The sequence below is a fragment of the Melopsittacus undulatus genome, chromosome 9 (genome assembly GCF_012275295.1).
Source record: "Melopsittacus undulatus isolate bMelUnd1 chromosome 9, bMelUnd1.mat.Z, whole genome shotgun sequence".
In the NCBI taxonomy this organism is placed as follows: domain Eukaryota; kingdom Metazoa; phylum Chordata; class Aves; order Psittaciformes; family Psittaculidae; genus Melopsittacus; species Melopsittacus undulatus.
In genome coordinates, this window is record NC_047535.1 from 42,042,573 (window position 1) to 42,069,651 (window position 27,079).

The 27,079-nt window shown below is 50.8% G+C and overlaps 1 protein-coding gene across 1 annotated transcript in view; it reads right to left on the reverse strand.

The window, feature by feature from the left end:
* PLXND1 (plexin D1) overlaps positions 1 to 27,079 on the reverse strand; it is a 79,447-nt gene that overhangs the window by 45,261 nt on the left and 7,107 nt on the right. The window contains exons 4-10 of the mRNA XM_034066551.1: positions 9,960 to 10,136; positions 6,996 to 7,127; positions 5,224 to 5,324; positions 4,443 to 4,572; positions 2,940 to 3,114; positions 1,319 to 1,427; positions 367 to 469 (exon numbers count right to left, since the gene is read on the reverse strand). Of these exons, the coding sequence (XP_033922442.1) occupies positions 367 to 469; positions 1,319 to 1,427; positions 2,940 to 3,114; positions 4,443 to 4,572; positions 5,224 to 5,324; positions 6,996 to 7,127; positions 9,960 to 10,136 (927 nt within the window). The remainder of the gene's footprint in view (positions 1 to 366; positions 470 to 1,318; positions 1,428 to 2,939; positions 3,115 to 4,442; positions 4,573 to 5,223; positions 5,325 to 6,995; positions 7,128 to 9,959; positions 10,137 to 27,079) is intronic.

The following is a 27,079-nucleotide window of genomic DNA, read 5'->3' on the forward strand; positions in this document are numbered from 1 at the left end:
CAGTGGGGACTGTGCTGAGCACCAGTGGCTGAAGATCCCCATGGTCATTGGGTGAAGTGAGGCTCAGGTACCATGGTCCAAGCCCAGCCTCAGCCCCACGCCCTCCTGCACTGCCAGTGCGTGCTGCAAGCACAGTGCACTCAGAGCAACACCCAGACTGACCCTTCAGCTCTCCATCACCTCTGCAAGTGTGATGTGCATCACTGTGTTTCAGACTGAGGCAGCCCACAGCCAAGCAGCAAAGCAGCACTGTCCTCAGAGCTGCCCTACACCCACCCAACCCATCTGCCCCATCCCGGGATAAGGAAAACCACAGCAACAGCACCCTACCACAGAAGGTGTCCCAGAGCAGCAAAGTGGCCTTACCTTCATCTGCAGCGCATCATCACACTGCGAGTGGTTGGAAACACAGGCATAGGTGGAGGGGCACCAGTGACACTTCCACCTAGTCGAGAGGCAGCTGGTGCACCTGAAACAGCAAAGGCAGTAAGAAGAGCAGATCTCAGGTTGCTCATGGAAGCCAAACCTCAGCCATGAGATCGATCTTCACAGTGTTCAGTCTCTAATGGTGCCCAGAAAAACACATGGCAGGGGCTGGGTTTTCCTCTCCTCACTGGGAACTGGGGCGAGTCCCACATTCCCTGTGCCACCCTGAGGATGGCTCTGGAGGCATCACCACCTGCCCCAGGCCCCAGCAGACTGGGAGCTGCCTCCCCTGCTTAGCAAAATATGCTCTTTTCCCTTGTCCACCTCTCTGGGGAGCCAGGCAATTGTGCCTGATGAATGCTCTGCCCACGGTTGCACAAGGCGTGGGCTGGCTGGTGGGCAGGACATGGGGATCCCTGCAGTCAGGCTCCATGGTTGCACTCCTGAAAAGTGGATGAATACCTGTGGCTGGCTTCCCTCAGCCCCCAGTGCTGATGAGGGGTACACGGCTGCTCCCAGCCAAGCCTGGAAGGGATGACAGCAGACGGAACACATCCCTCCCTCCCTCACCACCCCACAGCCATCCCAGGGACTGCCGGGAGCCTGGCTCCGCTGCCGAAGGGTTAACAGAACGAGCTGGATATAAAAATATGATTCACATTCAAGAAAACCCAACACATCCAGATGGCTCGAGGCAGCGCGAGGACCCTCCTGTGTAAATCCCTGGCAGCGCAGTACCAATGCTCCTGCCAAATCCTGCCCAGGCTCCTGCCAGGGGACTGTGCTCCCCCATTAACACCCATGGGGAGACCCTCATCCAGCCTCAACCGCTCCATCCACCTCCATCACACTGGTGCCATGCGGCCGCTGCCCACACACCCAGGGCACTTACGCTCTCTTTGGGTAAATGTTTCCAGTTCTTTTGCAATCGTAGATGGTGAAATTGGCCTGGATAATGTTTTTGCTGTTGACCCGGAGAGCAGTTTCGACAATCACATGGTCTGAGAGAAACAAGCCAAAGAATATTGGGTTGCAGGAGCCTCTCGCTCACGCTCACGCTTAGAAGACAAGACAGACCCTTGGGAAAACAAGGGCTAAATCTGATTTGTTTTCTCCAGGGCATCCTCCAAGCTGCATTTCTGAGCTTGGACCATTCATCTTTTGCCCTTTGACTTCCAGCTCTTCCCTCTTAAATCAACTCTTTACATCACCCTCACCAGAAAAGAACATTGCGACTTTCAGCAGAGAACTCCAGCGTGTGGTGCAAGTGTTAATTAGCAGAGTTCATTATTCCCTTCGTTTACAGTTGGTGTTAAATGATATTGAAAAAAAAAGTGGTAATTAAAACATGTTAGTTATCATGTTTTAAAACCCCGCTCACTTTCCCCATGACAACAAACTTGCAGAGAAGAGTGGAAATCCCTTTTTTGGCTACTTAACACACTCCAGACTCCCCATCCCCCACTAGTGCTTCATTTTTTCCTTTTTCTTTGCCATTTTGCCATATAAGCACCAGGCACAAGAGACAATGTCTCTTTCAGAATATGTACAATAAATCAGCCCATTGGATTCCAGAAATTCATTTGGACATTGCTGTAACCAACAATACAGAACAGTTAATGATCTCCCATTCTTTGGATAGCGAGGGAGAAAAACAATGCAGCTTTATAAACTTGCCCATGAAAAGTGGGATTTTCAAAAGGGCTAGCTAATTCTTCTCCTACTGAAGTCAGCCATCTTCAATAGAGCATTCACCCCAGGCTTGAAAGATGGAAATTTGACAAGCACTCAAGTCTGGAATGAAGCATCGCACTTCTCAGAAGGAGCTACAGAATGGGGCTGCCTCCATCACTAAATGCCAGTATCAGATCTGGTCAGTTTGGCTAGATCTAAAGTCAAGGCTTGGTTGACTTTAACCAGATCTGCAGGTGAATGCCACCTCATAACACAGCTCCAAGGACTCTCAAGACGGACATCCCATTTGGTACCATCTGAAAACAGGGGCATCCTAGAGAACCTCAGCCTGGCTTTTGATCACATAAAGGGGATTAAGAGTTTCTGAGCTGCCTTTAGGTGCGCATTTGCTCTTTCTCTAGTACCTCTCCTGAAAGGTAGCACATGTTCAGGGGGGAAATCAAACAAAACCAATTGAAAATATCAATGTAAGTAGCAACATTATTTCCCCAGGGCTAAAACATTTTTGGTTTAGTACTTACTAAATCTAAAGCAGAAGCTCTAACCAGATAAATCTTAATAAAATAAGTATATGAACTGGCTTTTAAATTCTGATGCTTAGAACAAAATTGATAGATTTGACATACTGTCAATTCATGTTAAAGACGGTGGAACTCCTACGCTTTAAAGTCATATGCCCTATAAAACAGAAGCAGCTTGGGTCTTTTTTTCCCTGTACGTGTTATCTGCACGTACAATTGGAGAAAGAAAAAAAGCTTATGAAAAATTACATCCACAAAAGTGGTGAGAATGAACTGAGCTTGTTTCCCTCTACAAACCTTGGTCCTCTGGAAACGCTGGATATTTCTCACGTGGAAGTAAACTGCAATAAATAAATTGGTTTACATAATCTCCAGCAACTCTGGCTACCGTGTGGATGTTGTTTCCATAGTCACAGGAAATATTTGTTCCATTCAGGTTTGGGATAGTCCCGTTTATTTGTATTATCAGGACCTATATGGGAGAAAAAATAAATCCGTTATCACAGAAAATTATAATTAGAATTTGTTCATGTTTTCCAAACTTTTCCTAGGCCAGTGACAGCAAAACAAGTCCTCAGGCAGCATTTTCCTTCATTTGGTGCACTTTGAACTCTCAAGGCCATCTGCATACAAAAACCTGGCTTTGAGAGTAAGAGCTCTGTCACCATCCACTCCAACAACAGTAGCTGGCATGAAACCCAGCTGAGGGCTTCCTCAGGAGACCACTTGGAGGAGGCAGAACCCAAAGGCTAAGCCCTCCCCAGCGCCCAGGCTGTGCTCGACCCACGCTGCCTGCACACACCTCTGTCCCTGGGCTGTGCTGCTCATCCATTGCCTCCCAACACTCTGGGGAGGGAGGAGAAAGAGGAGGAAGAGCTGAACAAAATTAACCCCTGCTTCTGAGTGCCCAAACCTCCCAGACTGCACCAGTCCAGACCAGGGACATGTGATGGGAGGTGTGGAGCTGGTGAAGCTGCCGGGAGGCTCTGGGAGGCCGGCCGCAAACCAGAATCCTCCACCACACACAGGGACCAAGCAGCTGCCAAGATTTGCTTCTGCCATCAGCCCCCGAGGGGAAGGGAGGGAAGTTTTGCAGAAAGGGAATGGTTTTGAGGAGGGTGGCCCAGAGGGCACACAGCCCATGTGCCCAGCTGGCTTCCCTGCTGTCGGTGGGAGAGTCCTGGGAGACCTCAGCCCAGCACTCCTGCATAGCAAAAGTGGAGCTGGACTGGTGCAAAGGTCCTGTGGGATCCATCTCTCCAGCTCTGGTCTGGGCTTTGCCCCAGCTGCCTGCTTAGGAGAGATTGCCCCATGCTAGGACTGGCAGAGTGCTTTGGCACAGACTGATTTTTGCAACTGGGAGAGAATCTGTCTTTAAATGAAAAATATTTGGATGAAAACACTTGAAATATAATTAAGATATTGTTAAAAATAGCAACAATTCAACCCAAGAGATGAGTTTATCTAGCTGTCTGCAGCTGATGCTCTGTATTCTGACATGTTGCACATCTCTGCACTGTGAAACGCAAGAGCGTTACAAGTGCTCCTCACCAACAGGCGACCAACAGGTGTCCTGGGGCCTCCGGGCTGTCGAGGCACAGGAGGTCACCTCCAGGCACTCAAGAACATTGGCCTGGCTTGGTAGCACACACCAGAGCTCAGCACCCCACGACCCACACCCGAGCTGTGTGGAGCTGTGTTATTGTGCTGGAGGAGCATGGATATTTATCAGCCCTGAGAGCAGGTAATGACTCTACAGGACACTGCATGGGATTAATCCGGTATTCACATCAAACACACCGGGTTCTCTTTGTCGATATTAATCTCAGGCTCCAAGATGGTCATTGCAGGGCACTGCTGCACTCCTTCACTTGTGCTCACCCAGAAGCTGGCCCCTGTGAAGTTGGTGCACTCATGCTGCAGAGAACACCTGCAGGGGAACAATTTGGGGTTGATTATGTTTAAAACAGGTGATAAAAACGGTGACTTCCTCATGAGGGAAGATCCTGAGACAATCCTGTGCCTGCATCCCTTCCCACCATCCATGCAGCTAAGCCTAGAGCTTTGTTACTATATCTAAAGTGTCTGATTGCCATGATAAGAGCATGTATTCCCACCAGCATCAGCAGAGCACCAGGACTCCGGGTAAGCAAGAGCAGGCCAGGCTGAACCCAGAACTGCAGAGGAGATGGTGACAATTTGTCCAACCTTCAATATGTAAAGGTGGAGTCTAATTCTGTGAATCCCCTTTTGAGTGTCCAGTGCCTCCTACTCATAAATGATAACTGCAAGGGCAAAAGACGGTCTCTAACAGGGTGTTGGCTCTCTCAGACCCACGGTTGTATGCCTGCAAGATATTCTCTGCACTGGCAGCTGACTACAGCATAATAATGCAGCTACACTGAAATCCTGGCTCTGAAGAGTATCTCAACTGTTTCAGACCAGATGCAATTGTTTTTAAAAGGATGTATTTTGTAAGGGCAGTGTGACTGTGTGGAAATACAAAAGGCACCAGAAATTCTTACCTAGGCTTGAGGACCAAGGGACAAATCAAAATGTACTGGGACACAACCAGTCCTACCTGGTCTCCATCGTGCACCATCCGCAGTAAGCGTCCGCAGCAGCCAGGCACTCTGTGCATGTCGAGTACTGGTTGCAGGCAGCCACCTTCACCCGTGTCATCTGCACAACAACAGCACAACTGCTTCCAACTGCTTTACACCCCCACAGAAACCTGACCAGAATGAGACAGTCAGGCCACCTGTAGCCAGTGAAGAGCCAGCAGCATCTCTGCTGCTTTAGCTGTCAGCCTGGACCAAACCTTACAGGACAGACAAGGAGCAGGCCCTGGCACCACCGTCCTTCACCCCACACTGCTCAGAGGCGGGTGCTCTGTGTACAACCACCCCTCATGGAGCTCCTGCTGCTGGTGCCCCAGGGCAGGATGCCCAAGGGACAGGCCCTGCTGTGCTGGGCTGAGCTGAGCTGCTCCTTTTCAGCCAGCACCTTGGCCATAGCTGTGCAATGGGCAGGCTATAGCAAGCCACACCACACCTTTCTGATGCATCAGAGATGCTTTCACAGCTTGTCCCTCTCTAAAAAGCTCTCACACAGATGTGCAGAAAGGTCCCTTCTAGACAGAGCTGAATGCTATCTAGCTATTAACATAATGACCAGAAAGCAACACCACCCTGGAAACTTCGTTTATAAAGAAATCAAAAAACCTCTGGGGACTTGCTCAGCAGGAAAAGTTGGAGCAAAGCCTAAATACTGGAGAAGGAAAACTGAATCATTTGGTACTGAAAATGTGAGGTGCTGAGAGCTCTGAGCTCCCACCAGGGGAGTGCACCACGGACCACAGGCTCCTTGGTCTGACCCCACCATACCCACAGCACCTTCCTGCTCCCCAGCCCTGTGGTGCTCAGCACCCCCAAACCCAACCCAATTTCGCTCCTGGGGAGCTTCCCAGGATAGCTGATGCTGTGATTCTATGATGCTAATTGCACCAAAGAAAAATGAACTCATCTGGTTTACTGGAAAAGAAAAGACAGAGGAGAACATCACAAGTACTGCACTGCGTGTTTGATCAAGCCTGAAGGAGGTGCACAGCCCAGCCGGGAGCTGAGCTGAGACAGTCTGAAACATCAGCTAAAGAGGCATCCCAGAAGGGCTCTGTGAAATGGTAATGATCAGTCTGCAGGGAGATAGAGCTTGAAAAACAAAAATGCAATGCATAACATTTGTGGGTTTGCATCCGTTTAGCAGATTAAAATGTAATTCAGGACAAACCACGAGCACCTGAGGCACCCAGTTCTCATCCTCCTCCTCTGCTCACCTGATGAAGATGAGACAGTCTGTTCCTACCTGCTGTGGCATTCCCAGTCTCCACAGAGAGCCCTTCTCCCATCCAGCCCTCCTGCCTGCCAGGCTGAGCAGAAACCTCTGCCAGGATCATGTCTGACAGGCAGACTTTTTGTTTATAGGATCTCCCAAAAGCCTTCCTAAAGACTGTGCACTGTATTCTCAGGTTTCTATACAGGAACAACCCCTGTTTGCTTCTGCACTCCTTTAAGTGGGGTTGGTTTCAACAGCTTTGACCCTTCTTTTCACCTGGTCACCACAAAAAGGAGCAAGCCAGACAAACCAGTCAGCTTGCCATGACCCCCACGCTGCACAGGAGAACAGGCACAGGTACCTCCCAAAGGCCTCTGACACACAGAAGCTCTGAGCTTCCTGACTGCCCATTCCTGTGAAAGCAAACTTTAGTGTCCCTTCCTGCTCCCAGCTGAGTGCTGAACACTAAACCAAATGAGGTGCTCAAAGGATTGTTTTGGGGGAGACTGAAGCTCTCACCTGATAGGAGGTCATCAGATAGAGGTAGGTAGAATCAGATGGGTCAAACTGCATGATAGGGTGGACAGGCTCTCCGTAAGCCACTGAAATGGATCTCCTGCTAATAACCTTCATGGTACTGTCCAGATTAATCTGTAGTGAGAAGAAGCCACTCACTGAGACCATTTGTGAAACACTGGGAAGGATATTATTTTTCCTTGGTTATAAACAAGAATCAAAGTGTTATCCATTGGTGTTCCATGTTTTCAAGCACTGTAAATCTCTACACACAGTTTGCAGGCTGTACACAGGGAGCTTTACTGAAAAGCCAGCTCTGTGCCACAGGGAAGGCACTAAGCGGTCCAGAAAGCCCCAGTCATGGCCAGGAGCTGGGTGACGACCAGCCCCGCAGCCTCGCTCCCTCTGTGCAAAGGCCTCTGTCCGAGAGGCTGCCTGGAAAACTTGCACCCTATGGCTCTGGCACTGCACGGCTGCTTCCAGCAGCAGTGCTGCCCTGCCCTAATGGAAGTGGCACCAGCCTCCAGCCCTTGTCATGTACATGTGTGCATTTCTGTTACAAAGAACACTGCATTTCCAAGCTTAATGAAAAACAGGGACAATAAATCAGAAATGGGGCTGTGCAACATGGCAACCCCTGTTCCCTGCCTGTCTGAAAAGTAAGTGTTGTCATTCCTGGCAAAAAGAAGCTTTCATCCCTGCTAATTCCAAAGACCATGGCAGCTGCCGCAGGACAGCCTAATCCTACCTTGCTTCATGAATCACCAGCTGAAGTGCTGGCAGTGATGGAAGAGGCTGCAAAGCATCAGCCTGCCTTTCAGATCTGAATGTCTTGGCATTTGACTTGAAAACTCAGCAAATTAAATGTGGCATTGCTGAGAGGAAATAACAATAGGGCTACACAATTTCATGTGACAGTCACTTTTCAGCTTGAACCAGAAAGGGCGTGAGGAAAATTCCTACATCCTTACTAGCAAGGGAAGGCAGTAATTGTAAGGACCAAGCATGCTTCTGCTCTCTAAAGTCTGGATTAATTAATTAACATAGGATTAATTAATTCTCATACTAGAGCAGCAATAACACATCCTAGTAAGATAACACAAACTCAAAGCAGAGCGCTTTGCTCTGCTAAGAACCATATGCAGGCACTGCAAGCTACTATGCAGAAAATAAGGGAACTATCATGATCCCCACTTAGAAACTGGCTTTCAAGAAGCTAAATAATTTGCCTTAGATCACCCAAGATGTCCATGATCAAAGTCCCAGTGTCCTCCACTGTAGCTCTGTGACCACCCTCTCTCCCTTCACCCTGAGCTCTGCTCTGTGTTTGGCTGTTTTCTAGGCACCTGTCCCCAGGTCCCTCTGCCTTCAGGGCTTATTTATCCTACACTTTCACTGTGCTGGCATTTGCCCTGTATCTCTGTGGGCTACAGCCCAGGGAAGAGCCACAGCAGCAGTGCAGAGGGGCAGAGACCAGCAGCCCTCTTGCAGGAGGACACGTGCTGCACTGGTGAGAGCAGAGTGGGCTGAAGCTCTGGGCGACACCACCACAGCACCTTGTCTACAGACTTCCAGACACATGGGGACTCACCAGAAGGGACCCTTCCCACCCCCATCTCCTTCCAGGACATCACACCCTGGCACACCATGCCCTGGCCACCGTTGCCCAAGTGCTGTTTTTCCTCTCCTGCTGGACGTGGCTCTGATAATGGCCTGCACGCAATGCCCGTCTGCAGCCTATCTGATTAATCCCCTATACTTACCCCTGGCAGCCATAATTGCTGCTGGCAGGGGCTGGTCGAGCTCTATTCCTGCTCCTTTGCTGCTTTTTCTCAGGCAGCAAATCTGAATGATAACTCACGCAAAGTATCTTGTATCCCGTGCCAAATAACAAGGAGCCCCGAAGGTAAAAAGGCTGCTGGTTATGCAGCTGTGTTGTAGAATTAGATTAGAGCTATCTGAGCAAATTATCCCAGCAAAGGGTAGCCAGGAGCCTCTCCCTAATGGAGGCGCAGCAGATAAGGCTGCTTTCTCTGAGATAATAATGGAAGCGGAGCTGTTAATGCTGTGTGAACAGGGGCTGCGATGCGTGTGGCATGTGTGTCTGCCACCCTGCACCCGGTTGGGCTGCCAGCACCCTCCCACCCGGCTGCATTACCTGCCCCTGCAGGCAGAAACCAAAAGTGGGGATTTCTTTGTGATCACTCCCACATTTCTGCCAGGAGCGCCTGGGCTCAAGGGAAGAGACTAGATCAGTTTTCTTCTCTCCAAGCATTTTGATCCAATATTCCAAGTTATGCACCACTCACCCCAGGCTGGGACAAAGCAGGTATCAGTCATGTCTCTGCTCCAGAGCTCTTTTCTCCCCACTGCTCTATGGACTTTTGATGCTGAGAGCACACCAAACTGCTGTGGCATGTTGGAATCAAACTTCCTTTGGCAAACTTCAAGCACTAAAGTTGCTGAAACCCTGGCCTTGCATCTTGGCTCTGTAGCCAGGTGTTGCAGTGCCTTACATTGCCTTTAGCATATTGTTTAAAACAGATACTCCATCAGACACATGGATTCACACCTGCTTTGGACTCAGCTGAGATGAAGCATCTCTTGGTGATTCCCCCATCCACATGAAGCATTCAAAACCCATCAGCTCAGGGGGAAAATGTATTAGAAGTACTGTCGACACTTAAATGCTGCACAATAACATTTCTAGCATAGAGTTCATCAAGAACATCCTGCTCACATGGCAGCCTTGAACAGCAATTAACGGCCACCAGTGGCCAGGCAGCAGGCATCACTGGTTACATTACGGCAGCATCCACTTACTCCTTCATTGCCAACCTGGTGCTCAGACAAACCCGACAGGATGCGATGTCCTGTGCACAGCCCCGAGAGGAGCCCACTGCCCACCCCGCCCTGGCCAGCCCCCAGCCCTGCCTGCCCAGGCTGTGGCTGCCGGGCTCCACTTGCCTTCAGGAGTCCTCCGCTGGCAGTGCCCAGGAACACCACGGTGTAGTTGTTGACGCTGGCCACGGCCACGGCAGTGAGGCCGCTGTAGGTGAACACGGGGGTCGCTGTGACGGGGTTGACGATGGCCAGCGGGTGCTGCAGGTGAGCTGCTCCACAGTCCAACTGCTCGGGCTGCAGCTGCCGGGAGACACACATGTCAGCGGGTGCAGCAGGCACTAGAGGGTCCCCACCACCACCACTGCCCCAGGCTCCGTGTGCACAGAGCACTGACAGCCCCGCTGTGCCTGGGGAAAGCTCTTCACTACTGAGCCGTGGCAACAGGAGGATGTAACTGGTTAATGTAACTGGTGATGTACACATGTAACCAGCAGGAGGGCCAGGAGACCCCCTTGGATGGATAAGGAGCTGCTGAGAAAAATTCACAGGAAAAAAGAGACTTATAAAAGGTGGAAGCAAGGACAGGCGGCCTGGGATGAATACAGGGATGCTGTCCAGGAAGCTAGGGACTAGGTTAGGAAAGCTAAGGCCCAGTTAGAGCTAAACTTGGCTAGGGATGTTAAAGATAACGGGAAGAGATTTTATAGGTATGCAGCAGCTAAAAAACAGACTAGGGACAATGCAGGCCCCCTCTGGAAGCTTTCAGGAGAACTGGCTACACAGGACTTGCAGAAGGCTGAGGTTCTGAATGACTTCTTTACCTCGGTCTTCACTGGCAAAGGCTCTGACCACACCACCCAAGTCTTGGAAGGCAGACGCAGGGCATGTGAGAATGAAGATCTTGGGCCCACTGTATGAGAGGATCTGGTTCGAGACCATCTTAAGAACCTGAACGTACACAAGTCCATGGGCCCTGATGAAATCCATCTGTGGGTCCTGAAGGAGCTGGTGAATGAAGTTGCAAAGCCACTGGCCATCATATTTGAAAAATCATGTCAGTCAGGTGAAGTTCCTGATGACTGGAAAAAGGGAAACATAACCCCATTGTCAAGAAGGGGAAAATGGATGACCCAGGGAATTACAGACCAGTCAGTCTCACCTCTGTGCCTGGCAAAATCCTGTAGCAGATTCTCCTGGAAGGCATGCTAGGGCACATGAAAAACAACAAGGTGCTTGGTGACAGCCAGCATGGCTTCACTAGGGGGAAATCCTGCCTGAGCAATTGGGTGGCCTTCTATGATGGGGCTATGGAAGTGATGGACAGGGGTGGAGCAGTTGATGTCATCTACCTGGACTTATGCAAAGCGTTCGACACTGTCCCACATGACAACCTTGTCTCTAAATTGGAGAGACATCAATTTGATAGGTGAACCACTCAGTGGATAAAGAACTGGCTGGATGGTCGCACTCAAAGAGTTGTGGTCAATGGTTCAATGTCTGGCTGGAAACCAGTAGTGAGTGGTGTCCCTCAGGGATCGGTGTTGGGACCGGTCTTGTTCAACATCTTTGTCAGTGACATGGACAGTGGGACTGAGTGTGCCCTCAGCAAGTTTGCCGATGACACCAACCTGTGTGGTTCTGTTGACACACTGGAGGGAAGGAATGCCATTCAGAGGGACCTTGACACACTTGTGAGGTGGGCTGATGCCAACCTCATGAAGTTTAACCATGCCAAGTACAAGGTCCTACACCTGGGTCAGAGCAATCCCAGGCACAGCTACAGGTTGGGCAGAGAAGAGATTCAGAGCAGCCCTGCGGAGAAGGACTTGGGGGTGTTGGTCGATGAGAAAATGAACATGATCCGGATTCAGTGTGCACTCACAGCCCAGAAAGCAACTGTATTCTGGGCTGCATCAAAAGGAGCGTGACCAGCAGGTCAAAGGAGGTGATCCTGCCCCTCTACTCTGCTCTTGTGAGAGCTCACTTGGAGTATTGTGTGCAGTTCTGATGTCCTCAACATGAAAAGGACATGGAACTGTTGGAACAAGTCCAGAGGAGGCCACGAGGATGATCAGGGGACTGGAGCACCTCCCATATGAAGACAGGCTGAGAACGTTGGGGCTGTTCAGCCTGGAGAAGAGAAGGCTGCGTGGAGACCTCAGAGCAGCTTTCCAGTATCTGAAGGGGGCCTATAGGGATGCTGGAGAAGGACTATTCATTAGGGACTGTAGTGATAGGACAAGGGGTAACGGGTTGAAACTTAAACAGGGGAAGTTTAGATTGGATATAAGGAAGAAATTCTTTACTGTTAGGGTGCTGAGGCACTGGAAGTGTTGCCCAGGGAGGTTGTGAATGCTCCATCCCTGGCAGTGTTCAAGGCCAGGTTGGATGAAGCCTTGGGTGATATGGTTTAGTGTGAGGTGTCCCTGCCCATGGCAAGGGGGTTGGAACTGGATGATCTTAAAGTCCTTTCCAACCCGAACTATTCTATGATTCTAATTCAGGAGCAAAGAGCTGTGATAGAGCCTCCTTTGTGCTTCCCAGATCTACCTCAGAGCCAAATCCAGACCAGGCTTTGCTGGAGATGAGCTGTTGGAAAAGCTCCACCCTTGCCCATGCTATGGGCAGGACCAGGGCAACATGGGGATTGCTGCTGGAGCACTCCAGAAGGGCATCCTCCAGCCTAAGGCCGTGCCTTTACTGTAGCAGCACCCTCAGGCCTTGACGCAAAAGCCTGGTGCAATAGTGAAAGGAGACAAGGGGCTCCTTGTCCCCTCTCCCACCAAAGCAGAGGTCTGTTCTCCAGCACAGCACTAGGGCTGCCTGCAGGGGAATTTTCTCTGCCCACGAAAGAGGAACCCCCCAGGGGCCACCTGCCCTCATCCCACTTGCTGCCCAGTGCTGCATGGGGTTTCCCTTCCTGCAGGTCAGCGCTTGGGATCAGGGCTCGGGAGCGTGTGGAGCCATGCTCAGCTGCAGCCCAGACGCCATCTCCAGCTCCTTTCTTCTCAAACAAAAGGTGAAGCAAAAGGTTTTCCCAATAAAAGAGCTCAAAATGTTACTTCCCTGCAAGGGAGTGAGGAAGTGACTGAGACCAGAGGCAAGGGGAGGAGGGGGAAGTGTGCTGGTGACAATCCGGACTGTAAAGCCTAGCTCTGGTCTTGCTGCTACTGCAGTCAACAGCAAAATTCCCACTGGTCTTCCAATGGGACAGGATGGGATGAAGCAGCTGTCAGGCAGGAGGAGGCACTGCACTGTGGGACATGGAAGGAAGAGCAGCAGCTGCGAAACTGCCCAGAAACACTAAAGCCACCGACCCTGTCCACCCTCAGCCCCGAGGCAGAGGCTGATACCAAGGCACCCATGTCCATTTGCTAGCCAGTGCCAAAGGACAAAGGCAGAGAACAATTGCTAAGGACTCCTCACCTGTGAGCCTTGTCTCTGGGCAGGCACTTGGCTCCTTTGGCCTGAAGCAAGACAAAAGACTTCACCATCCCGTGCTAAATTAATTAGCACAGTTGCTGCATGACCGCAGCATTTGGAAATGTGACTGATGCCTCATATTCCTTCTACCCTCCCGAGACGCACCCAAGATTTATGACCACTCTTGCCCTGAATCCTCCAAGACTCCCCTTGCTCAGATTATGCAGATGGATTCAATGTCTGAACATCACAAGAGTCTTGCTGCCAACAATTTACCCACTGTCACTTCTGCAGCAGCTTTTATGAAGTGCTGTGGGTGCAGCTGAAGCCTTTCAAATGATGAGCACGTTTCAAAGGCCATTACCACATCATCTACACTGTCATTTCAGGCTCATCTTAAGAGAAGCCACAACTGGGCTGTCACCCTTCGCAGTGGCCATGTGGCTGCAGGGATGATGTGCAGGTATTTGCAGGCTTCCTGGACCACACCAAACTCAGGCCTTGACTGCGGGAAGTGGTTACACAAAGCTCTAGACAAAAGATCACTGGCGGGCTGCAACCCACATCCCTAAAACTAAGCACATTTCACGCCTTACTGAACTCAGCCCTAACACGGATATTCCTTCCAAAATAATCATCAGGAGTTCTAATTTAAGCAGAACAAATACAGGGATTTGAGGCTGTAACTGTTAAGAAACTGGACCATGTGCTTCCACCAAGCTGAAGCTGACAAGCAGCCTGTTTAGCATAGTCTCTCCTCCAAGGACTGAGTGCACAAGGGCCTGTATTTTAATTCCCTTATTATCATTATTATTTCATTAATGGAACCAGACTAAATCTTCAACTCTCCCCTCTCTCCATATGGTTTAGAAGATTAGGCAAATCTTCAGGCTTCACAGCGAGAGTGTGAAACTCAGGCAGGATCACCCCACTGCATGGACCCCTGGCTGGGGTGCACCTCCAGCCCTCCTGGCCATGACATGTGTGGGGTTAGTGCCCCACACTAGAGAACACAACCCTGGGCAATCATGTGGAAGAAACTTGCTAAAACCCAAGCTGCATGTGCAGCAACTGGTCTGTGTCTCCATAAGTGAAGAGCTGGGAGGAAAGGAGCCCCCACAGGCCAGCATCCACAGCATCCTCTGCGCAATGGCATGCACAGCAAATTCCCCTCTGCTGCTGCAGACACATGCAGGGCTTATTTCCCTGCTGCATGCATGCTGCTGAGAACACCAGACTGGGTCCTCTCCACAGAACCACCCTGCTCTGAGTTCCTGCGTCCCAGCAGACACCAGGCCCGTGCCACTGCTGCTGCTGCTGCTGATGATCGGTTCAGACATGGAGCAACAAAGACTGATTTGAAAAACATCCTCTGTTAAAGCAAGTGCCAAGCAGGAGCCAATGTGCTCAGAGCTGCAGCTCGGTTCACATGGGACCAAGATGAAAGGATCAAGTGTTGTGGATGGAAGGGACTTTGCTAAATGCATTTTGCAGTTTTATAGCATCTCACCTTACTAAAAAAATCACAGCCCAAATTCTAAAGTGTATTTCCCCTGTAACTGGGCCACACAACACAGCAAGCCATTCAGGTTGTTGATTTAATGGTCCCTTTCACAGCTGGACCCTCAGACATGCACTTGGGTTTATTTATTTGCCTTGGGAATCATAGAATCATAGAATAGTTTGGGTTGGAAAGGACCTTAAGATCATCCAGATCCAACCCCCCTGCTATAGGCAGGGACACCTCACACTAAACCATGGCACCCAAGGCTTCATCCAACCTGGCTGATTATCTCTAGCCCCTCTTCATTACCCCTTACCAGTATTAACCACCTGAAGCTCACAAGCCTTCCTCCCATGGCAAACTGAGGCACATCAGGGCCCACCTGGGAGCCCAAGGGATGCTCAGCACCTCCCCTCGCAGCAGCTGCCCCTGGAGCCGGTATCGGCACTGGTGTGCTGGCAGCCTGTGGACACAGCCCTTCTTTCTCACAGGGGGCCAAGAGCACGGGAAGTTCCTTATCTGCCGCGCCTGCCTGCTTATAAATCATGCGTTTTGGAGCCAATATCAGCACCAAGTGTTTTCCATGGTAAACAGGATGTAACTATTCTAACACTGGCTAAGCTCTATTTGACCATGTACATCCTTCCTCTGAAACACCTTTCTTTAAATTACATCAGCTCTTCCGATGGCGGGCAGCAGGAGACATATGGTGTTTTCCCTCTCTCGGGTCCCAGGGTGAGGTAGCACACTGTGCTCTGCTCTCTGCACACCACAACACTGGGGGGACATCTTCATTCTGTCACGTTACAGTAAACAGGATACGGCCAAGTCACATCCTTCTGCAGACAGCAGGCAATCACCACAGCTTGGGAAAACACATTTAACGCTTTCTCCTTGTGGAATGGGTTAAATCTTGCTCCATCTTAAATCAAACTACCCTACCCTGAAGTGGGGAAAGCATAAACTCGTTTTCTTTCAACACCAATCTCTTTCTGTCATCTGCATTTTAAAGCAACCACACGGGCATTTAATGCCACTACTTTTCTGCTACATGCTTGGGACACTCAGGAACTCACAGAAATATGGGGCGAGTCTAGATTCAAATCCTTCTGCACCCAAACCATTTCACTGGCACTTTGAGGCCACAGGCACAAGCCAGAGACATCCCGCAACCAGCACGGGCAGAGCAGTGCTGTGGCCGCCCCGTGTTCCCCGCTGACAGGGAGCACAGCCTCAGGATTTCTGCACCATTTCACCAGGGACACCAATGAATGCAAACCAAGGAGCCACATCTGAGAGCAGGGTTAATCGGATCAACCCCAACTGTGACTGCACAAACCAAGTGGGACAGAGAGAGGTTTCCAGCCGCATCAGAGCTCAGGAGTTCGGCTGTTTCCACAGCACGAGTCCAGGTCTTTATCCCAGACCTAAAAGGAGCAGAAAAAGTGATTTCCCAGAATTTCCATTACAGCTCCCAATGGTGGGCGCTGCACCCCAAAGGCAGCCGTGCAGGATGTCCCCTCGGGAAGGAAGTCTGCTGGAAACAGAAGGAGGAAGAGGAGTGGTGAGGCAGCACTCAGGAAAACCATGAAACGGACTGATTTCTGCATCCTGTGTTTGTGACCTTAAAAATAGTTCTTTAGCAAAGGTGGAGTTTATTTCTGAACCAAAAGCAGGCTGCAGTTCAAAAGCTCTGCAGCTTGTGCTTCCAGCAAGGCTTTTCTGACTCCAGAGTAATGGGGCTGAAAGCTTCATGAAGCAGCACGAAGTGGAAAGGGAGTCCAGCCCCTTTCATGCATCGTATCAGAGCGGATTAAAGTGCTGGCTCTTAGCATGCCTGGAGTCCTGGGAAAATGACACAGCCAACATCCGATAATCCGCTCCAAACTTGTTGATTTGTGGGACTTAGCTATCATCCTCATAGGCTCAAAATTTGGCAGTTGCTCCCACACAACTGACATTTTCAGGCCATTAAAGGCTGTGGTAAAAGGACTCTAGTTTTATCTCCTGTCTTCCTTAACATAAACCATTAGAGGCTTTTATTACCATTTAGGTATGACTCAGGGAAACCTCGGACTGCAGAGAGAATATCCAAAATCAGATACTGCCCAAAAAACAACAGCAGAACACGGACTCAAAGCAGAAGAGAAGGGAGAGGATAAAATTCACAAGGGAGAGGATAAAATTCACAGGAACCATTGCACAGCAGAGTGCGAGCTGGTGGCAGGGCAGCACGGCTGCATTACGGAAACAGGGAGCACAAGTCCTCCCTGTGTCGGGCAGAGCTCAGCCTGGGCACAAGCCCAGTGCAGGCAGAGCCCAGTCCTGCTGAGCACCATGGCTGCCCGCAGTTTGTACACACAATCACGCATTTATCTGCTGCAGCTTCACCACCAGAGCCGTCAGAAACCGGCTCTTTGGGATGCCTGGAGGAAAATGTCATCCTCAGAAGAGGGCTCTACTGTTAAGGCACTTGAGACGTAAGCGGTCTCTAATTGTAGTGCTGCCGCAAGAGCAGGCATTATCACAGAGCTCTTTTAACTTCCCATCGTATCTTCGAGGCAATAGGAGGCAAATCAACGCACACTCTTGGCCAGTTGAGGCACTCGGGCTGAGAGCCTCTAATGAAATGAATCTTGCTGAATCTTTCTCAAGAGCCACCACACAAAGCAATCAGCACCCCCACAGCACATGAGACATCCTTAAAAAAAGGGCTTAAAATGAGCCTTGCACCCTGCTCTCACTGCTTCCTCAGACCACAAGCGCCTTGAGTGAGGAAGTGGCGGGTTTGCTCTGTTTTGCACATTTGCATAGTGGCAGTCCTGGTTCATGGTGTTCTGTGAGCCATCAGTGACACTAGCAATGGGCTGCTCAATCTGTCTTGCCCCGTGGTGGCACAGACCATGGCCTGCACAAGCCCCTCTATGGCAGCGGCCAGACGCAGCTGAACACAGCAAGTGCAGAGTCCTGGGGGTAAATCAGCTCTGTCCCACTGATGCTGGGGGAACCATCAGCATCCACAGAAGCTGATACTCTTGAGCATGCAAAAGCTGCTCAGCAGCAGCTATCGGGACCTGTCCTGCAGACCTCAGTGTTGGTCTATGCCCTGGGAAACCACAATGATCCATGTGCAGTCCCATGTACCTCACCCCTTCACAGATGGATGGCAGCTGGGACTATCACCTCCAGCCCTGAATCGGGAAAGTTAATGTCTTGCTGAAGAGGAGTAATTGCTAACGAAAAGCTATGTCCAGATTCTCTGTCAAACTGCTCCCCGGCCACAGGCACATTCACCACCACACAGCCAGCAGCACCAGCCCCGGATGAGAAACGACCCTGTCAGCACACCCGCTGCTTCCTCCACCACTATGTCACCCCATGCCAAAAAGCTCCTGATGCCTGGCAGGTTTTCAGCCTCTTATCTTCACTTTAATTTTACAGGAAAGCTTTTCCTCCACATCTTATAAAACTCATTCTTCCCTCTCTGCTGCAGATTGATGAGCCCAGCACCATGGCTGCTGGGTAAGGCCGGGAGCAGTGAGCACTCTGCAGACAAGTAGCTCTCCTGGGACTTTTCACCTCCCTAGACCTCCTCTGTGCTGCATGAGAACCTGCAGAGTCAGAGGCACAAGGTGCCTGGCAAACCTGGGTGCCCATGCCCCTTGTCCTTCCCTGCACTGGTTTCTGAGATCTCTATGATGGTTGAGGTGCTCACCCATCACAGGTCACAGGCTTGGCAGACCACATGCCTGAAGCCAGACTTGGGGCCAGAGCTGACCTCGCAGGCTGAGCCCACCTGCCTCTGAAAGCAAACAAGAAACATTTCTTGGAGTCTGCAAAGCACAGACCTCCTGCCAAACCTTCAATGCCCAGCCTGGTCAGGCCAAGCTGCTGTGTCGAAGCAGCAGCAGCACCGTTCACCTCCACCGCAGCCACAGACCTCAAACCACCAGAGGTGAGGAGTTTGAGATGCCAGAAGATGCTTTCCGCTGTGTGCCTCATCTCAGACGAAACCCAAGCTTTGGCTGCTGCTCCAGCAGTGGCAGCCCTGCCAGACCTCACGTATGGACATGCTGCCTGCAGAACCCACCTCAGAGGGAAGGACTGGGACAGCACCAGGGAACAGCTGGGCTGAAGACAATGATACGGTGAGGGCAAAGCCCAACGATTTGAACATGCACAGGCTCCCTCTGGCCATCCATCCTCTGCTGTGTCCTGCAGGTGCAGGAGGAAAGGGCAGGGGGTATCTATAACATCTACTTCAAGGTGCTAGGGAGGATGCAAGAGCTCCGAGGAGTCCCCAGAGGTTCCACCCTCAGCTCCAGCAGTGATACTGAGGTTGGACACTTACAACTAGACTGTGATTACCCTCTTGGTCTCCTCTGCCACCTCTTCCTGCGGGAACCGGTCCAGACTCAGCCATCCATCACTCCACAAACCCCTACCCATGTGCTAACCCTGAGGCCGGGCTACTGGCAAAGGAAGCTGAGGGCAATTTTGACAGGCACCCTGCAGGATCTGCTTTGCACAGCCCAACCCCCAGAACACCTTCCTCAAGCCCAGCAGCCCTGGCACACAGGATCCCCGTCCTTGCTCTGCTCAAGCCAGGGTTGGGCACACACCATTGCTTTGCCCTGCAGGGAGCCGAGGCAGCACGTGCGAGTGCACGGGCACTGCTCAAAGCACGGAAACATAGAAAAGCAGCAGTCTTTTAACTGAAACTGTACATATCCTTCGTGCCGCCAGGAAGGCTGGTCAAGCTTATTATGTTAGCCTTCATCCTGCATTAAATACAATACTTCAGATTATGCAATCAAATCCCCCAGGAATGGGCAGGCAGAGGGATTAACAAACGACAGGCTCCAAAGGGGTTGTCATAGTCAAAACAGCAAGCATTTAAGCAGAAAGAGCAAGAGCTTGTATGTCCTTTAAATTTGCCCCAGTGGAAATGCAGCTCCCCTGCCCCACTCCCCAGTGGCAAGGAAAGAGTGGATCTGTGGAGCACGCCTCATCCCAAGGACACCCATGCCACACTGAAAGCCCAACTACACGTCCCTCTGAAACTGCATGATTTATTCAGGCTGGCTTTTTCTTAGTTTCTCTTTCCTTGGAAGATCCCCCCCCCCCCCCCCCCCCTTTCACCACTCAAGATGTGTTTCTCATTTATGTTGAGCTTTGGCTTCAGTAACCAACCTCAAACTATTCAAACTCCTTCCCACAGGGAGGAGCCCCGGGTGAACAGTGAGTTTGGCTCCTCAGTCTTCAGGGGTTATTTTTTGTTATTGCTACTCTTAACACTTAGCACTTCACATGCTCAGAGTGCTCCGAAGATTTATGTGTGCGATCCTGGGCTGAAAAAAGCATCCATTAAAGTAACAACATCTTACCGAACACAACTGGTCTTTTGCATGTGTCACTTCAAATCTGCGTTATTTAGCAGTAGCTTATAGTAAATGTTTTCCTGTATTTTCCTCATTAGTTCTGGCAAATCAAACTCTGAGATAATGAGCAGAACTCTACTATTCTTTTATGCATCCTCAGTAAAACCCACCCCTGAACACCAGAGCTACAGAGGCATCCCCATGGGTACCACCATGCACATCACCTGCACACCAGCTTTGGCACCAATATCCAGAAACACCACCACATGCTCCCAGCACCCAGCTCGTTGCTATAGCTTGACATGGGAAGGTTAAAAATAAGCCTTTTTTCCTCACTAACTGAGCAGAAGAGACCTTTGGAGGTCCTCTCTCCACACCTCATCCCCCCCAGCTAGGAAATTCAGATCACAGTAACTGAATAATGTGAATAATTTCAAAATCTGTTAAAAACCAATGGTCTTACTGGATTCAGCAACTGAGACCTCTCTCTTTTGGCTCAAGCATGGAAGCCTTTGATTTCTCTACCATTTTATATTTTTATCCAAGATTTGTAGAAACCAGTGTTTCCAAAGCAGTTTGCAAAGATCCGCTGAGATTTGCAGCTTGTTGCAAAGCTCAGCAAAAACTGACACTACAGTTCGGAGATCCCAGGAACAGAACACTGCAACCCCAGCTCCTTCCCAGAGCTTCAAACCTTTCTTCAGCAGCTTATTTGACAGTGCCCAAATAGCCTTCCTGCAGCCAGGGAGCCTCAGTGCACAAAGGCGGCCAGAGCAGATGGGATCCCAGGAGGAATGCACAGAACACCCATCCCAGACTCCCACCATTCATCTCACCCCAGGAACGTACACAATTCAAACCAAATGAGGAAGTGTGAGGAAGAAATCACCTGTATCCACTGCTCTCCAGGTGCAGGTGTTTGTTCCCTCAAGCAGAGACTTTAGCACAGTTTCCTCTCCAGGTGATGACCTGCCACTGGCTGCCGAAAGCCCAACCTGAGCCCATTCCCTGCGTGAGCTGGTTCACAGACTTGGGTCCTCTGCTCTCCAAGGAACCACATGTAAGAACACACCAGCCTGGTGCCCTTGTACTGCCTGCAGCTGACATCTGGTTCTACAAGATGTACTGAAGGATGACAGGGGCTTACAAGCCAAACAACCTTGGAAACTATTTCATATTGCATTAAAATCCACTCACCATTCACACCTCCCTTTCTTCATCAAGTGCCATCATTATACTGTAGTTTTCCCTGCTCTTCCTAAAAAGGTCACTCTACACACAGCCACTTTCAAGATCATGCCAGGTTTTCAATAGCCCCTTTTAATTAGGCGATCCACCAGAGATGGCTTTTGGCCACTGGCAGCTCACAACCCATTGAATGCTGGCAGCAGTCAGCAGACAGTGGCATGAAAATCTAATAGCCGAAGGGCTTTTGCTCCAGAAGGGAGCAGTGTGAAGCAGCACGATACTTTAAACAGAGATAAGATAGAAATGGAAATACAAGTTCCAAATTTCCTTCAAATAATTGAGGTACATGTTTGCAAAATCCAGACTTTTAAGCAGTTTTGCATCTGGATTAGAATCTAAAGATTTGTATTCTGGGGCCACTCACAATACGTAAGCTGCAGGCATCTTGTCAAAGCAAAGACCCTCCAATGGTTCAGGCCCAAAAAATGGGCAGCCTTGTTCCAGCAGCTGGTCCCAGCCACCCAGAGTGCTGCTGCCCTGCATCAGCCGTGTCCTGCTGCCCAGCACAGCCACTGCTGCAGGTTTGGTGCAGCAGAGCAAAACATAAGCCTGCAGCTTCACTGAACCCTGAGACTTGAGCTGGAGTTTGTGCCTGAACTCAGTCTGCCCCACCACTAGCCCCAAGCTCCATCTGGGCCCTGCATCACCCATGGTTGCCATTCACCCATGCGGCAGCACCCTTGGGAGCACGGCAGCAAACCCAGGGAGTGTGATTCCGGCCATGCCTTCAGAGTAGGGCACAGACAAGTGAGAACCCCAGTATGGAAAAAACCCTGAACACCCAAGTCAACCCCTATCCCATTGCCCAGCACAGAAACACCTCAAGCCTATGTGCCTCTTGTCCCCTGTCTACAAGGCTGGGACTATCTGTAGGTCCCTGCCTCCAAAAGACAATGCATGCTGAACTGGAAAGGAAAGCACAGAGGCTGGCAACAGCAGATCAGCTCTTCTCAGACCACAGAGCAGAGTGGTCACTGCTGCACTGCTGTAGGATGCCATGTCCCCTGAGTTCATACCCCTGGGGATGTCCTAGTCCCAGCCCCCAGCACAGATCTGCAGGAGGAGCCAGCATACACCATACACTCCCCTCACTGGACAAGACCTGCTGACATGTGGCAGGTAATGACAGAAAATCATCATGGGCTTTGGTACCAGCCCTGCTCATCAGCACACCTCATCTAACGGGCTCCTCCAAGCTGTTTGATACGTCCTGAAGCCGTCCTGTGCTGCGCCTGAGTGCTGCCTGCCAGCAGAGCTGCTATCCAGATGTTGGGAATTAGGACTGCTCCCTCTGCTCAAAAATGTCAATAAATTCTACCGGTCTCTCCCAGTAGGAGATTGCCATAGACAGTCTGCCACCTCCTCCGCTTGCTGAAAGGTGTTAGAGACCAACTGCAAAATAAGGACTTGCAATCACTTATTTACCAACCCAGAAAAAAACAAAGCAAAACAAAAAGAAAACCAAACAGACAAGCAAAGCAGATCTCTCCTGCAGAGGCAGGGTCATTCACACCCCCACACCATGCCCCTGGTTACATGTGCTGGGGACCTCAGTTCAAACGCTCATGCTGCCAACCATCTAATCAATGACAAGGCACCGATCAGGCAGTCTCTGACCACCTACTTGCCCCTGTGAAACTCTGCAGGAACACTTCTCCAGCACAGATTGGTGCAGGTACCAAGGGTTTCCAAACAGACCTGTAAGCACATGGGGCTGCAGCAATGCCACAGGCACAGCCGGGCTGCTCTTCGCACATGGGGCACACACAACACAGGCAGCAACACCTTCAGGCATCAGCCACGTGCCCATGGCCATGGAGCCATTTCTGCCCCAGATCAGGAGCCCTGACCTGTACCCATCCGCTCCTGGCTGTTGTGAGCGGTCACACTCCTGCACACGCTGTCCCAGTGGGCGCCGGGGCATGAGACTGAGCCAGGAGGAGCAGCAGCTCTGCTGTAGGTAGCTGTGGTGGTGCTCAGGTGGTTGCAATTGATTGCTTCCAACCACTGCCGGCTCCAGCTTGCCCGGTGTTTGCATTAAATTACCACAGCCAGGGGCTCAGACCTATTGTGTTTCCAACAACTTGCTGGAAGAGGTCATCACACCAGAGTATCACCAAGGAGCAGTCACTTGTGAGTTTGAGTAGGTGCCTATTGGGATTTACAAGGCACAGCACTGTGTTTTTACAGTATCCCCAGGCACCCCTCCAGATCTCTATGTTCCTTATTCACCTCCCCAGGTGCCCTGAGCCCAAATCTTCTGAGTCACTATAAAACAAACTGAAAAACCAGAGAAGAGCTGGCAAATCCCTTCACTTCCACCCACTGAGACCCTGCGTCTCCTGTCAGGGCTCCCACCAGGGTTCCTGGGGAGCAGCTTCGTGTTCGCAAGTGGGAACCAAACATCTACCCTGGAAAACATCTGGGGCTACACAATCAAAAGTGGTTAAAACCCCTGAGGCAGGGCGGGCTCCTGAGATACAATTGCCTCTGTATGATCATATGAGCACCTCTCCAGAATGCTCCAGCTTCCTCCCAGTTGCCAGGTACCTTCCACGGGCAACACTAGACTTGGCCAAAATGATCCTTTTCCTGTTTTCCACCTAAACCATTACTTAGTTACAGGAGATTTGGTGAGCTCACCGGATCAGGTCAGCTTGACCATCTAGCTCCCAAGAATGACAAGGTCTGTGCAGCCACCTGCAGTTCTGGCTCTACGGACACCCAAGGGAGAGCCCAGATTCCCCTGCAGAAGGACCTAGGGCTCAGCCAGCACCATCCAGCACAGCCCTGTGCCTCGGGAGCAGGCGGGCACTCTGCCAGGGCCGGGAGCCACTTTCCATGCTCCCACCTACAGCAGCACAACTTCTGGTTTCCAGGCACTGAAATTTCTGCCACTTTGACTGAATTTCCCTTTGTAATCTAGGATCTGTTTGAGATTCAAAGCAGGGGCGAGCCCCGGGGCCTGTAAGGTGTGTTCCCACCACCCGCCTTTGGCTCAGGGGCACCGACCTGCTCCCTGGGAGACTCCCTGGCTCCGCACAAGGCACCAGCCCTCAGCACCAGGAAGGCCCCAGGCATGGCAGCCCAGAGCTGAGCCTGCCTTCCCAGGAAGGATGAGGTTCACACGGCCCCTGCCCTCCTCTCACAGCTGCCTGCCTGTGCCACGGCTGCAGGCAGAGGCTGTGCTTCCACATCAGTTCCCAAGGAAATACACTCAACTGATACCAGGTGAGTGACAGGGCAGGTACGTGGTACTTGGGTTGGGGCCCAAAGTCTGGCAGTCCAGCAAGGCTCAGGCTGTGGCTTGAACCCCTCATATGGGGCACCCCGGGCCCCCCATAGACGGTGGCTCGGAGAAACATCAACTCCCACTGCTGGTACAACATCCAGAAGCAAAACCGATTATAGCAATGCCACAATGCAGTGCAGCTTTGCAGTAACAGCAGTTGCACCTTCAGGTGCATGCCAGCAACTCCAAACACATCACCTTCTGTGAAAAGCAGAAATTAAGTCAGCTACAAGAACTTCTGCCCCATCTCTAATGCAGAAATTAAGTGTAAATTCCCAGTTTCCTTTCTGTGGCTAATCCTCCAGATTTATTTGAGGAGATGTAATGTTAGAGGCACATTTGTTTTCATGTTTGGAATTTCTAAATTGGCATAAACCAGCACTTCAAAGTAACTCAGTTCCTATAAAACCCAATCCCACGGAGAGGCCACAGTATATTTGGACAGTAAGTAGATGCTTTGTCATATTCCCACATGTATATGAGGTTTTTTTTCTTTGGGAACATTTTCTGCCTAGTTTCAAACCACAATTCTATGCCCAGGCATACATATATACTGAGATTGTTTATACAGCCTTCCCAAGGAGTTCGTTTTATTTAACAACCCGGTATAGTAAAACTCACTGGTGAGTATCTCATCATTACACCACAAAACACTCTGCTCAATGAGCATGCAGGATCTGACATGAAGCCACAAGAGCAGAAACTTGAGAATTAACGCTGAAACGCATGATTATCCCATGCCACTGTGCCTATGCTTTTCAGCATAGGAAACAAAATGGATTTTCAGCCTTTTTTGAGTTGCAGACCCCAAAACATTTCCCAAGAGAGATGCAGATCCTTGGCAAGCAAATCTAAGTTTAATGAATAAAAGTCTACTTTCCCTAGTTACCTCTCTGGGAGTTTTTAGAAAGACAGCATGGGGCTCGACATAGAAACCACAGCAGACAAGGAGTCGGGAGCAGCTTGAGTGTGGGATGGGGTCACCAGCTCAGTATGTCCTCAAGCATGCTTGTTTATGACATGGTGCGTTTTGTTTTGTGTTAAACTCAGACCCCCACATCAGCCACCACTCGGACACCCAGAGCAGGGAGGTTTGCAGAGGTGCCTGGACATCCACATTCTCTCTCCCTTGTGCTGCAGCTGGGGCTGGAGAGCAGGGCTGGGACCCCGCAGCAGCCATCCTCATTGTTGGCCAAAAAAGCAGCTGCTGGCTGGGGCAGCACGAAGGTGCCTGTACACCAGGTTCAGAGATGGGGCAGTGGTGAGAGGGTGCTGGGGGGGGGGGGGTATTGCTCCGCAGGGACATGGCTGTGATGCAGCGTGGCTGCCTGCACCATGGGAACAGCCAGACCTTTACATTCAGTGGCATCGGGCGGAAAGGTGCTGGGACACCCACACACTCCTGCCAGGCCAACGAGCAGGGGCACAGGGTCCTGCCTGCTCAGCTTTTACAAGGGCTCTGGATACCGCAGCTGCACCACGCTCCAGCCACACAGCCTACATGACCTTCAAACCTACCGGGCCTTAATCCTGCTAGGGCAGAACAGTTCAAATATGAAGTAAACCCACTCAGTGTCCTTGGGATTTGATAAGCTCTGTGAGCGCACTGCTGCCAATGATGTTATAGACAGTCTGCTACAGAGAGCTCATACTCCTTTTCATTCCTGGGGGCTCTAGTCCAAATTCCACCCATGCTTCGAGTGGGCAAAACGCAGCAGTGACTCCATGCAAGTATTTCATTTTAGTTACAGGAGTTACAAAGACAGCCCAGTACTTGACACAAAATTCATTATAAAAAGCTATTTCTGTTGAGGGAAAGCAATCCTAGAGCTCACCCACTCACTCTCAGTACAAGAACCCAATCAAACTAAATCCTTCCCCAGTACATCCTTTTCCCCCTAAGCTGCTACTGCAAATTCACCTCCTTGGTAAGTGCCTTTTCAGCAGTACTCAAGGAGAACAACCAACCAGCCTCCACTCCTGACCCAGACCATCCTCCCCTGCACATTTTCGCCACATCTCTCAAAGCTGTTAAGCATGTGCTTAACTGCAAGTCAGTGCATCCACCAAAGTGATGGGCCCATTCCCAGGCTGAGCTGGTGACTGCCCTTGCCCAGGCTCCGGGACACAGGCCAACCAGTGACCCAGGCTCCCCTGCCAACCAGAGGAGACCCAGCCACCCTCCGCAGCCCCTGCATGGCCAGTCCCACACGGTCACGGCGAGAGCAGAACATGTGGCTATCACCACACTGACCACAACTGCCTCAGAGAGCTCCTTGCACTGGGGCAAAGCCTCTCCTACCAGTGCCGGCCTCTCATCATGATGCCGAGGGGTAACGAGCCTGCATCCTCATCAGCGAGAGCTGCCACACGGTGCCATGGGGACAGTGACATG